At 42.7% G+C, this 13399-nt stretch overlaps 1 protein-coding gene across 4 annotated transcripts in view; it reads right to left on the bottom strand.

Moving 5' to 3' along the window:
* The window catches only part of LOC112103386 (connector enhancer of kinase suppressor of ras 2-like), a 526129-nt gene that overhangs the window by 178969 nt on the left and 333761 nt on the right, over positions 1-13399 (bottom strand). For all 4 annotated transcript variants that reach the window (XM_026652993.1, XM_026652992.1, XM_026652995.1 and 1 more), the window contains one exon: positions 2555-2688. In XM_026652993.1, coding sequence (XP_026508778.1) covers positions 2555-2688 — 134 coding nt within the window. The remainder of the gene's footprint in view (positions 1-2554; positions 2689-13399) is intronic.

The following is a 13399-nucleotide window of genomic DNA, read 5'->3' as shown; positions in this document are numbered from 1 at the left end:
ATAGAGGGATCTTTACTTGACACCAACAAGAACAAGTAGATTAGGGAGGGGGAGGAAGAGTAAGTTTCCTCAACTGGTATAGCCATAGAGGGGAGTGGTCCCATTGCCAGGTGGTGCTGGTGCTAGCTGCTGTTCTGGTATGATAGATGTCCCTGGTTCCTCTGTTGAGGTACAGCTCAAACTGTTGACAGGCTCAGCAGTGAGGTCAGTACCAGATCTTTTTTCCTGCATGGTTGGCTTCCCTCTTCTGACTCATAAGAGATCGAGCCTTTGTCTTTGCAGGAGTGGCATTTAGAATCCTTGTTGAGTAGTCCTGTGTGGTGCTTGGAGCCATGTTTATGCTTCATCTGGCCTTGCCTCTCAGAGTCACCCTACACTGTCAGGGGTGCAGCCGCTGGACCTGTTGGGGTCTGTGCCAAGGATGCTGGTGCCAAGATTGTTGGGGTTGAAGTTGTCAGTGCTGAGGTTATTGATGCTGATGTTGTTGGTACTTTCTTCTTCCTGGACTCTGGGGTGTGGGGTCTTCCAAAGGACAACTGGTCAATGATGATTTTTTTTCTTCATTCTGGCTGTTAGTGTTTCCTCAGAGTTAGAACAGGTATAACTTGAGCTGAGAATCCCTGGACTTTGAGTCCTTGAGGAGATTTGTTTGGGAGGTGGCTCTCTCCCAAGCAGAAAAAGCATTACCTATATCTGTCTCTGAGATGAATGAGGCTGTCACAGGATGGGTAGGGATTGAACCTTGCCAGCTTAGGCTATGTCTACACTGCAAGCCAGGGGTATGTTTCCCTTGCTTGTGTTCATACACTCATGCTAGCTCTCTTTGATCTAGCATGAGTATAAACAGAAGCATAACTACGGTAGCACGGGTAGTGGTAGTGGAGGCCCAGCTGAGCCGTATGGAGTACAAACCCACAGGAAACTGGTGGGTATGTACTTGACACAGCTCAGCCCTGCCTCCTCTGCTGACACCTGTGGTACCACAGCTACACTGCTATTTATACTCATGCCGGTATGATGAGAGGAACCACAACCCTAGCTTGTTGTGTAGACATAGACTTAGAGTCTGCCATGAGACATGGTAGTTGGTGAGAAGTGCCTCAGCCTGTTGTCTAAGGGCTTGCTGATGAGTTTTCTTTTTTTCTTTCTTTCTTTTAAATGTCCAATTGGGAAGGGTTGAGAATATGAAGTTCTTCACAGTTTTCGGTCGTGGCTGCTCTGCCCATTAAGCCCTCTCATGGAAGAGCAAGGAGGCACAGGGCACATGTGAGACCGGGACAGACACTGCTATTCAAAAGATACCAATTTCTACATGCATGTGTGCTTGCAGTGGGATTCTTACTGACACATACCCTAAAACTCTTGTCCCAGTGGAGGGAGAGGGGCTTGGAGAAAGGGAATTGGTCTCTGGATTTCATGTTGAGGTTTTTGAAAAGTCAAAAACCTCAATTCACAACTCAACTGAAACGACTAGGTTTCACCTTGTGTCAGGTTAAAAGTGCACAAAGCTACTGAGTCTTGCAAAACTTTCTCCCAAAATCAAGCCTGGCCCTGCTCAATTCCAAATGGACCACCTCCTCACAACACAGGTTTGTCATGTCCACTCCACACCCTCCAACAACTTCAGAATTCACTTAACTCTCTCACGCTTCTCACTCTTCTGACCTGGCTGGGTGACCTACTCCTAATATTTTATCCTCAGGGAGAGCATCAAAGTAAAGCTTTGGTTCTTACAATCCATAGGAAACCTCTGCAGAACATCAGATTTCCTGCCCAGTGCAATTCAGAAACAGTGGGATCCTAAACACTGAAAGTTTATCTTTCTGCTAATGACTGAGCTGGCTTCTAACTCATTCTAGAGCTGAGAGATGCCTTAGAAGGCACTGGTACTATCTGAAGATATTTCCTTTGGAGGGGGAAACGGAGATTTCCCATCCTGGTTCCCTGGAAACAAAAGATGAGGAATCATACCAGCTGGTCATCCCTGAAAAGTCAGAAAGGAATTATCTGGCTGCCTCCTTAAAGGTGGCAGACAGGGGTAGAGGGACTACTACATCACTACTAGAAGTGCAAGCCTCTGAATAAGATAGAAGTAGTCTCACCAAAGTCAATGAGACTTCTCACATGATTAAAGTTATGCACCTGCTCAAGTGCTTTGCTGAATCATGGTCTAAAACAGGTTTTAGTGTCATCTCACAGTCAGCTGTTTAAGTGGAAACAAAAGGTGTTATGACATTATTAAAAACAAAATTCACTCAGAATTTTGGTATCCTGGCTAACATATTCCTTCCTCTTAATTCCACTGCACATTAACTGGCAATCCAGAATAGTGCTAGACTTTCATGGCTGCATAGAGGATGATAGTTATGACATTTTCTACACATAGCCACTCTGTTACAGCTTTTTATTTTAATTAAATGCCTTGTACAACATCTTGAAATATTTGATTATACATAAAGTGGAAGGGAAGAATAAATTGTTTCTGTTTTCAAGTCTGACGCAATTAACCTGTAAAATATTGCCTGAATATGCTCAAATTCATTGGGAGATTTACCTTGGGCCATAAAGTCCTGCCATGGGAGAGAGGATGAAAATGTCCTGAAGAGCAGAGCTGTCAATTTTTGTGGACATGCCCATTGTGCTGGTTGGTGTTGTGGAGCTGCTTGTTGGACTGGTTGGAATCACAGGCTGCGAAAGAGAAACAAACAAATTAAAAATGAAACTCACCATTTCCACGCTACATTTCAGCAGTGCTCTAACAAAGCCGAACTGTGTTTTCCTAGCGGGATTGCCATTCTCTTGGCTGCTCTCTTTTTTAGATTAGCCATAATTACAGCTTCTTGCAAAGGGGATGTTTATTGAAATTTCCTCCTGCTTTTGTAAGCATTGCAAGGCCAAAGTTATTTGGTGGAAGAGACTGAACTAAAGCAAACATATCTGTATTAGTGTTAAAGATGTCATATGGAAAGTTTTAAAAATCATAACTCAATAAAGTATGATCTTTAAACTTCAAAACAATAAGCAACAGATTAGAGAATACTTAGAACACTGGGGTATGTTAAACCCACCCGATGCTGGACTGCAGGCAGGGCCGGCTCCAGGCACCAGCCGAGCAAGATCGTGCTTGGGGCGGCAGATTTCAAAGGGCGGCATTCCATCTAATCCTTTTTTTTGTTTTTTTGTTTTTTGTTTTGTTTTGTTTTGTGCTTCACCGCTTTGGCCGCCCCTGCAGGTTTTATCTTTTTGGTTTACTGCTCTCGCCGCCCTGTAGGGGGCGGAGGAGGGGAGCGCCCTGCATCAAGCCCGGTAGGGCAGCCCGCGTGCTTCCCTGCCTGCCGAACGGAGCGGCGCGGAGCCCTCCCAGCAGGCGGCGCAGTGGGAGGGGCTGTGTGGCAAGCGCCCCGCTTAAGGAAGCCCTGGCCGCCCCGCTTCTCTCTCCCCCCCCCGCTAGTCGGGGTGCGCACTCCGCTGCCCGGGGTCTGCAGGGCCGGGAGTCCCCGCCCCGCGGGTATTTTTTGTTTGTTTTTATTTTTTCTTTCCTTCGCCGCTCTGGCAGGCGGGCCAGTTTGTCGTCCCCCCCACCCGCCGCTCTGGCCAGGGGCAGGTTTGTTTCCTGGGCCCCCACTTTTGCGGCTCTGGCCGGTTTGTTGTCTCCCCCCCCCTTTGCTGCTCCAGCCAGGGGCAGGTTTGTTCCCCCACCCTTTGCTGCTCCGGCTGGCCGGTTTGTCCCCCCCGCCTCTTTGCTGCTCCGGCCGGCTGGTTTGTTCTCCCCACCCCCCCTTCGCCGCTCCGGCCGGCGGGCCCGTTTGTCGCCCCCCCCCCCCCCCCCCCCTGCTGCTCCGGCCGGCCGGGCGTTTTTTGCTTTGGGCAGCAAAAAAGCCAGAGCCGGCCCTGACTGCAGGATAGCCATTATTAAAATGAAAGTAAAGTTGCACATGGTTTATGTTCTCCAACTGACCCCTTCCCCACTACTGATTAGGGTGGCTACTGGTGTATGCCCAGAACACTGGACATTCTGGTACTTCTGAAAACGGCATCGGCCCTCCCCTGTCTTCATGACCCCGCCCTTGCTGTCATGATCTTGCACGCATGGTTCGTGCAAGGTCACACCAGTGGCGTGGTCTTCAAAATGGCAGCCTCCATCCTATGAGGCAATATCAGACAAAACCAAATCCAGTTTTATACCAGTACTGGACAGGGGACAAACCTTGGGGAAAAAAACAGGACAGTCCGGCTTAGAACTGGAGGAATGGCCTGCCTATTACTAATTCAAGCAGATATTTCTGCACTTTCAATAGCTCTCCTCTCTATTCCTGTGGGAACACAACACCCATAAGTTTAATGTATAGTATTTATTCCCTGCTAAAAGGTGTGGAGTTGCTCCAAAAATTGGGATTGTCAATGGGAATGGAATTAATTATATACAGAAGCTAGTTGTTTCCAAATAGGATTTTCTCTTGGCTGTATCTGAAGAGGGAATTTCTATAGTGTATCCCAGGCTTTAATTGTATTTAATTATAGAGTGTACAATACAGATGCTAAATGAAAGATTTCAGAACCATAATATTGGGGGAGGGGGAGAGAAGACTTCTTACTGCTCCTACCTCTCCCTTTGGGACATAACTACAGGATTCCTATGAAAACCGGATCTTGGGCCCATCCACTCCAGCTGCTGCTTATTCCTCATCTGAAAGCATAATCCTGTTTGTGACATTTGTGGCTCCATACCAACTGATTATGAGGCCACAATTAATGAAATATAAATTAATCTGAGGAATAAGCAGAAACATCACCAGCACACATCTTATTTAAAAAAAAAAAGTGAAGTTCATCCCTGGTTGGAAGAATAGTACCACATAATGTTCTGAATGGGGTCTCTGTGGGAGGTCAACTGTCTGCATGCCCATATAGGGCACTGCACATGTCCTACATGACACAGAAATGGGCTCAGCACCACCCATGCATAGACTGATGCACAGAGGCCATTTAGCAGTCCCAGGGCATTTCAAGATGAGCCACAGAAGGATCCCTGGATTTGTGTTTATGTTGATCCAGTGGCCTCTGTATCCCATGCAATTGGCATGGAAGGTCTACAGCTGTTAGTCCAACCTAAGGGCTGGGGAGATGGATTACACCTTCCTTACCGCTCTTCACTATGTTTGCATAGAGCCCAGACACTTGGGCTCTAGGTGGATGGAATCAATTTCATCCAAAGGTACTGTTTTCATGCAAATGTTTTTATTACAATATAAAAAGGGAAGAGAAATACAGACATTATATAGATCTGTAAACTATTTAGATGTGTCACTACACAGAACTTTTCAGAGAGGACTTTAGGGCTCAGGAGATTGGTAATGGAATACACACCAGTCACTTATGTGGTCATTCATTAGTTCACAGTGAGGTTTTTACCTACGAAAGCTTAAGCCCAAATAAATCTGTTAGTCTTTAAGGTGCCACCAGACTCCTTGTTGTTTTTGTAGATTCAGACTAACATGGCTACCCCCTGATACCAGATCACTAGTGATTGTTGGTTACTGCTAGCAGATTGCTGCTTTGAGTAATCTGTTGATTGTTTCACTCCAGTTGCTAGTGGACAGATGTGTGCATAACTAAAACCACCATCATAATTGATAATTTCTCTGCCAAAAAGGTTTAAGAGTTCAGTAGCCTGGACACTGAACTACTCTCTCAACCCTAAAAGAATGGCCCCTCCAGCTTAGTGTTCAGGAATACTGGCGGTATACTCTAGAAAACTCTGACTATGATTGTTCATATTAGTCTTTATGTAGACAGACAGAGGATGTCAGCATTCTTCTTGTCAGTTATCTCTCCAAAAGTTAATTTAGAGCAATGCTGGAGATAGGAGGGGAATTAAAAAAAATTAATGTGGAACCTGCAGTCTTTAAAATTGTAATTTTGTCTAGAAGTGTTTTTTCTGTTTCTAATTTTAGCTTTTCTAGGACTATGCTATTTTTTTTGTTTATTAATACTTTTTATTATTTTTTTAGGCTTAGGACATCTGGCTACTTACACTACTTGCCCCTGTTTCACAGACACTGATAATAGATGATGCAAAATGGTTTAACACAGGCAAAAATGTAACATGAAGCTAGCAAACACAGTAAACTACAAAGCTCTTGTCTAATACAATTTGACTCATATTAGAACATGGAAATATAGGAATGAACAAACAATATGATGTTAAATAATGGGCTGACCATATTACAAACGTCTATGCAAAGGTCCCACTCATAGCTGTGACATTATTCAGCTGATGTTGTGATATAAATCACTATTTGAGAAACCAAGCTAGATTTTTTATTCACAATATGAAAAGGTACAGGTTACTACGAGTCACAGTAATCAGCAATGACTTGTCTTCTCACATCTGCTTTGGGAGCCACGCCCTGCAATAATATTACTAACAGGATGGTATGATTACAAGTAGTTAAAATGAGCTAATCATGCTGAATTGAGATATTATGTTAATGTCCTAACTTTACATGACACCTGCAGTAGAAGCATCAAAGACTGACCCATTGATACTCTGTGGGTGTTGCTATAGGTAATTAATTAATAAAAAAGGAAGAAAGAAGGGCTATGGAAAAGGTAAATATTATATAAATGAATTTTAAAGTATAAAAAGTTAAGGACATATTTTAATCAAACAATTTCTGGCTCCTAGATATAAGGATACATTTTCATTGTAACTGTGTTTTTCATAGATGCAATACAGTATGTCTATCTATAGACCATTGTATATGTATTTAGGGCATGGATAAATATCATATATTTAGGCAGGTTGTATAGATTATTTATGTGGAAGCCTGCAGTTTGAAGACACACAAATGTGTTTAAATATATGCAGCTAGTTTTCTAGCAGGCTAGAAGGAAAACCAAGTGAATCTAGGAATCAGGTGGGAATACCGGAATTCTCTAGAACCACATCTTTAAATCCTGACTAAGCTCTTAGGCTTTCAGACATAGATAATTTGAATACCATGCAGTTTCATTTGTGGGAGTATTTTCAATGATATGCTAAAAATTCCATCCCCCATTAGTAATCATAAAAGATCCTATATAGGGTGACCAGATGTCCCAATTTTATAGGGACAGTCCCGATATTTGGGTCTTTTTCTCATATAGGCTCCTATTACTCCCCACCCCCATTCCAATTTTTCACACTTGCTGTCTGGTCACCCTAATCCTATAACACTTTTCACAAGAGTGAGGATTTCACCCAGTGTCCTTAGCCAAAAATGTCCCCCCCACACATCCCAACTGCTGTGCAGCCTAAAACACACACTGCAAACACTACCAGATTTTATGTTTACTACGCCACCATTATTTCAATGGCTTTGTTTGTACACACTATGATCAGTAATTCTTGCAGGATTGTGAAACATGTTACGATCCATCAAGATGAAAGGTGATAAACAAGGGTCCTAATTTTCTGTGATAAAAAAACCCCCAAAATTCTCTGATAAAAAAACAAAAAAATCCATGTTTTTCCATGATTAAAATGTAATGCTGAACTTTAGTTTCTCTAGCCATAATATATATAGGTATCAGTTGAACACAATGTTTTATTGATATACAGTAGAACATTTATCAGGGTCTCCATTATCCAGCTCTTTGTACTAACTGAACCACCAGTCACCCAGGGCTGACAGTAGCAGAAGTTGGGTATTCAGCCCCAGCCCCAGCTGCCCAGGGCTGACCACCTGAGCCCCAGCCAGGCATTGAATAAGTGACACTGGTACTTCCAGTAAAATTTAGTTAATAGTTAATATATGTTTTTATTTTTTCTCTGTAAAAATGAAAATTCTGTGTTTTTCTGTGACAAACTGATTTCTAGGATCCCTGGTGATAAATAGATGTAATTAATATTTATTGCCACTGCTTATCTGCAAGAGGTATCAGGTTTTTCATGTCATAAGGAGAATTAACACCATGAGAGCCATACTTTTAGAACTGATATTCTAGCTTTAGAAAACTGACTGCCCTGAAGAACTGCTTTCGAGGTGTTGTACATTCAATAATTATCAGTGATGGGTTAATCAAGGAAGTCATCACACATATACAGAGATTGTGGGGTTACTCATGAATATAGATGGGCAGCCAATATTTTCATGCTTTCACATCTCCAAAACACCATCTATGGATATAGACCCTGATTTTGGTCTCACTTCAGTGTAAATCAGGAAAAACTCAACTGAAATCAATGGGATTATATTGGTTTAGAAGTTCTGTAAGCAAGAGAAGAATCAGTCTGATCGGATACGTATATGGTACAACAGGCCTGCTGACAGGGGCCCCTGGCCCTTTTAAATTGCCTGGGCAGGCCGCACGGCTCTTAGGCGCATGAGGGATGGTACCAGCGGTGCCGAAGGCAGCCGGGCGGGCATGTGGAAGCCCTGGCCATGCTGGAAGAGCACGCCTAGCAGCGCAGCCAGCAGCTTGCTGGGCACCAGCCAGCGCAGGCGCAGCACCGCGCGCGCACACGCACACACACTCTTCAGTGAATGCCATTGTCACCTCACATATTTTTATCTTAAAAAAATATCTAGCAATATTCAGGAAGACATCTTTGGCTTGTTTTCAGGCAGTTCAGTATATCACTATCAATAAGATTGGTCTCTGTCCAAAGATACAAAGCCCCACATTCGGCACATGCATACAAATGACTTTTCCTCTCAAGATCAGATAAAGTCCAACAGGGCCACCGGAGGGGGGGGGGGCAATTGGGGCAATTTGCCCCAGACCCCGGGCCCCGCAGGGGCCCCCACAAGAGTTTTTTGGGGCCCCTGGAGCGGGGTCCTTCACTCGCTCCGGGGGTCCCGGAAAACTCTCGCGGGACCCGGGCCCCCGGAGCTTCTTCCGCTCCAGGTCTTCGGCAGCAATTTGGTGGCAGGTCCCGGAGCGGAAGGACCCCCCGCCGAAGTGCCGGGTCTTCGGCGGCAATTCGACCCCAGGCCCCCTGAATCCTCTGGGTGGCCCTGAAGTCCAGTATTTTTCCTAGCAATGAAAATGTGTGTTGTATGTTTTATTTCAACTTCCTCTTCCATAGCACATGTACTGTATGTGATCCTTCATATCCTATAAAGAATTAATTTCATACCAGGTAGTTGAAGGCTGCTACCAACTCCCCCCTCAGTCTTCTCTTCTGCAGACTAAATAAACCCAGTTCCCTCAGCCTCTCCTCATAAGTCACATGCTCATTCTATATCTTATATTTAGGCTCACAATTTGTTTAATACTGGTGCTGTAACTGGAAAAAAAATTTAACTACATCAAGCAACGCCACAACTTACGTATAATGGGCTCTAATGTGTTATCGATAAACAGTAGTGTTGTAAACCTCAGCCATCCCTTTCTAGGGGGCCCATTGACTGTTATGCTCTGGGGCCCGGAATTGCTGTCGGCAAGCCTGCGCTACAATCAGGAGGCGTGACTGGAGATTGTGTAGGCATGCCTGAGCTAGCTTTGATTAGCTAGTAACAGCAGCAGTGTAGCGACGGCAGCATGGGCAGCAGCACGGGCTACCTGGGATCCTGGTGGGGGCTTGTATAAAGAAAGCTAACCTGTGCCGCTGCCCATGCTGCTGCAATTACACTGCTATTATTACTCACGCTAGCTTTGATGTAGGTATGTTTCTAGGTATGTCTACATGAGCTACAATCACAACTCCTGATTTCAGTGTAGATACCCCCATAGAGGTTTTCTTCCCCTATCCACACAACTCTTTGATTCTTTTCAATGAAATCAGTGTTTCCATTTCTGGAACTACCAAAAGAGAATTTGCCTTCCTGTAACTAATATGACTTTAATAAAATCTGCTGAAAGGAAAATTATAGTATGAGAATTTGCTTCTCGGCATATGTTGCTATACAGTGAAAAAATGTACTGTATAGGAATTTAAATTAGAGAAAACTTGGAAATTATAATTACAACCAAGTGTTTGTATCAAATTTAAACAGTTTTGTGAGTTCAGTTATTTATACTCTGATCTGACAAAGCATTATCAGGTCCCCCATCAGTCCTCATTTCTCAAGACTAAACATACCCATACTTTTAAACCTTTCCTCATAGGTTAGGTTTTCTAAACCTCTTATTTTGTTTCTCTTCTCTGGACTCTCTCCAGTTTATATACATCTTTCCTAAAGTGTGCCACCCAGAATTGATCACAGTACTCCAGTTGAGGCCTCACCAGTTCTGAATAGAGCGAAACAATTGCCTCCCATGTCTTACAAACAACACTCTTATTAATATACCCCAGAATGATATTGGCCTATTTTGCAACAGTATCACATTGTTGACTTATATTCAATTTGTGATCCACTGTAACCCCCAAATCCTTTTCAGCAGCACTACCTCCTAGCCAGTTGGGACCTCATGAGTAAATTATCAGAAAATTCACCGCTGCCTCTCCTCTACATTGGTTGATTTACTCATGAAGGAGTTATGTTTACCCCCAAGGAAGAAACCAGAGATTCAATACCCCACCCTAAGTTGTCATAACCCCCCACAAAAGGTAAGGGATAAACATGCTCAAGGTTTTTGTCTCTGCACTACTACTAGGCTTTACCAGCTTCCTGCTGACCCTACACTGCAGTGCTTTTACTATAAGGTGAATGCACAACTGGTAGAAAGATATACTCAGAGTCGTTATCAATGGTTTGCTATCAAACTGGGAGGATTTAGTGGGCTCCTGCAGGGGTCACTCCTGAGTCTAGTACTAGTCAATATTTTTACTAATGACTTGGATAGCGTGTAGGCTTATAAAATTTGCAGAGGACACCAAGCTGGGAGTGGTTGCAAGCACTTCAGAGGACAGGATTATCCCTTACCTTTTGTGGGGGGTTATGACAACTTAGGGTGGGGTATTGAATCTCTGGTTTCTTCCTGGGGGGTAAACATAACTCCTTCATGAGTAAATCAACCAATGTAGAGGAGTGGCAACGGTGAGTTTTCTGATAATTTACTCACAGTACAGAATTCCTAATCAACCATTTTCTTTCCTACTAGTTTGTTTTATGTTAGCAAAAAGATATACAAAACTACCCTCCTTTTTTACTTCATTTTTAGGTTTTTCTTTAAATATTCATGCTCAAATTTTGCAAAACTACAGCAAGATTTGTGAAACTTAACTGAAATGGAATCTGTAAGTTTTCATACCACAACTAAAGCAAAAAGGAAAGAAGCAGCACAAATGGTGAGACCTAAATTAGATTTGAAAATTCTATCCGGGCTGTTAAGGTATTAATAACAGAGGTAAAATAATTTGTTTTTTAAAAATACACCTCTACCCTGATATAACGCAAACCGATATAACATGAATTCGGATATAACGCGGTAAAGCAGTGCTCCGGGGGGGAGGGGGGGGGGGAGAGAGGGGCTGCGCACTCTGGTGGATCAAAGCAAGTTCGATATAACATGGTTTCATCTATAATGCGGTAAGATTTTTTGGCTCCCAAGGACAGCGTTATATCGAGGTAGAGGTGTATTATTTTTAACTTGACAGAGTGACTCTGAGTGTCTGAAACCTTTTGAGATGGAAAGTTCTTTGGAAGTTTTTTTAAAGAGAGTTTCTGCACAGAGAATATAATTTTTTTGTTTCTCCTGGGAATATGTTCAGAGTCTACTGGTACATTTCAATTAAATAATCAAACAATTATTCCAGCACTTCATGAATATTTACTTTTTTTTCTTTGATTACTTTATTTACTTGCTGCATTTCATTGCATTCTCAGTGCCAACTAATCTAAGGACCAAATTCATATTTACTCATAAAAAGGCATATACTTAAAATTGCGGAGATTTATAAATGCATAGGACTTGCAAATATTATCATTATACCTGCTGTTTTTCAGTCATGTACTACATCAATGAATATTTACCAGCCTCAAAGGAATGATTCAGCAATATTCATAAGGTGTTCTAATCCTTACTCACGGGTGTTCTTTCTGTATAGTTATTTGTTACTTTTACTAATATGGGGCCCGGTCCAGTAAACCCTACTCATGTGAGTAGTCCCATTGAATTGAATGGGTCTACTTGGGTAAGAGCTACACATAGAAGTAAGGGTTTAAAGAGTCAGACCCAGTTATGAAACCACTGATCAAAAATTAGGAAAAAGGCTTTCCAGTAGAGGAAATATTAAGGCGTAAAGCTGCTTTCTATTGTAAGTCTCACTAGTTACAAATGTCCAATAGGATGGAAGTTAAAACAGTGGATCCCTTTCCACTCTCTTGTGTAGCAAGTATAAAAAAAACCCTGTTGGCTGTTAGGGCTTTAAGCACTGCTGAGGTGCCATGTAGCCATGTGGCTTTCAACAAACACAAACTTTTATTTGAATTAGTTCTTTTTTTTCTACATTTATATTTTTATGTTAATAAAATAAATGATAGAAACTGAGCCAGCCCCTCAACTTGTGTAAATTAGTGTTCTAATATCAACTGAGTTATGCTAATTCACACCAGCTGATGATCTGGTCACTGTCTTCAATAACTTCTATCACCAATATTGAAACTCTGTGAATTAACAGTAAACATAACTAGCTTAACAGTGCTTCAGCTTTAAACAAAAATGAGACCAATATATGAACCCAAAGAGAGCAAACTCATCTCTTCCCTACCTTGGCACATATTTGTGACAGCTGTACCCCATAAGGCTTTATGGGGGGGTGTTTATAAAAGTATGTATGCTATAACTGGAATATGTTTTGTGCTGCCTGTGCCATGTAACATATCTCCGTAAAGGTTATGGTCTACTATATCTATTCATCCTATTTGTACATATATATCATTTTCTACTTGAGGTTAAGAATATGGGCTGTATGCTTGCTTGGTATCTAAGTAAGCTTTGTGAGGCATTTGGTCAGCTTCTTTAGGAAGGAATTCGCCAGGTTAAGTACCTAATCAGGAAACACTGGGGGAACAATGCATCTTGGAATGCTCCAATCCACATAAGAAGTCTTCCTGGAGACATGCAAGATACCATGTGGACAATGGCTTCGGCCTGTAAAGACTGAGTCATGCAGGGACATGTGACTTGCCCAGGTGACTCCAGAACTCCATCTTGGAGCTGGACTTTGCATAGGAGGAAGGAGAGGGGTCTCCACCCACAAGAGAGAGTCTATTTAAACCCATGGGAGACCCCTCCAGGTTGTCTTCAGCTGGCTAAGGAAGGAGCCTCTCCACCCCCACCCCCACCAGGATACTTGAAGGGAACTGGAACAAAGGACAGTAACTACAGCGAGTGTGAGTGATTGCTGGACCCAGGCTAAAAGGAGATTAGCCTGTAAAAGGGAGCATTCTGGAACTGGTGAGGAACTTATCTGTATTTAGTTTGATTAGACCTAGATTTGCGCATTTTATTTTATTTTACTTGGTGA

This window comes from Terrapene carolina, unplaced genomic scaffold, assembly GCF_002925995.2.
Source record: "Terrapene carolina triunguis isolate 2854851 unplaced genomic scaffold, T_m_triunguis-2.0 Scaffold131, whole genome shotgun sequence".
In the NCBI taxonomy this organism is placed as follows: Eukaryota; Metazoa; Chordata; order Testudines; family Emydidae; genus Terrapene; species Terrapene triunguis.
This window is presented reverse-complemented; position numbering and strand designations above follow the sequence as displayed.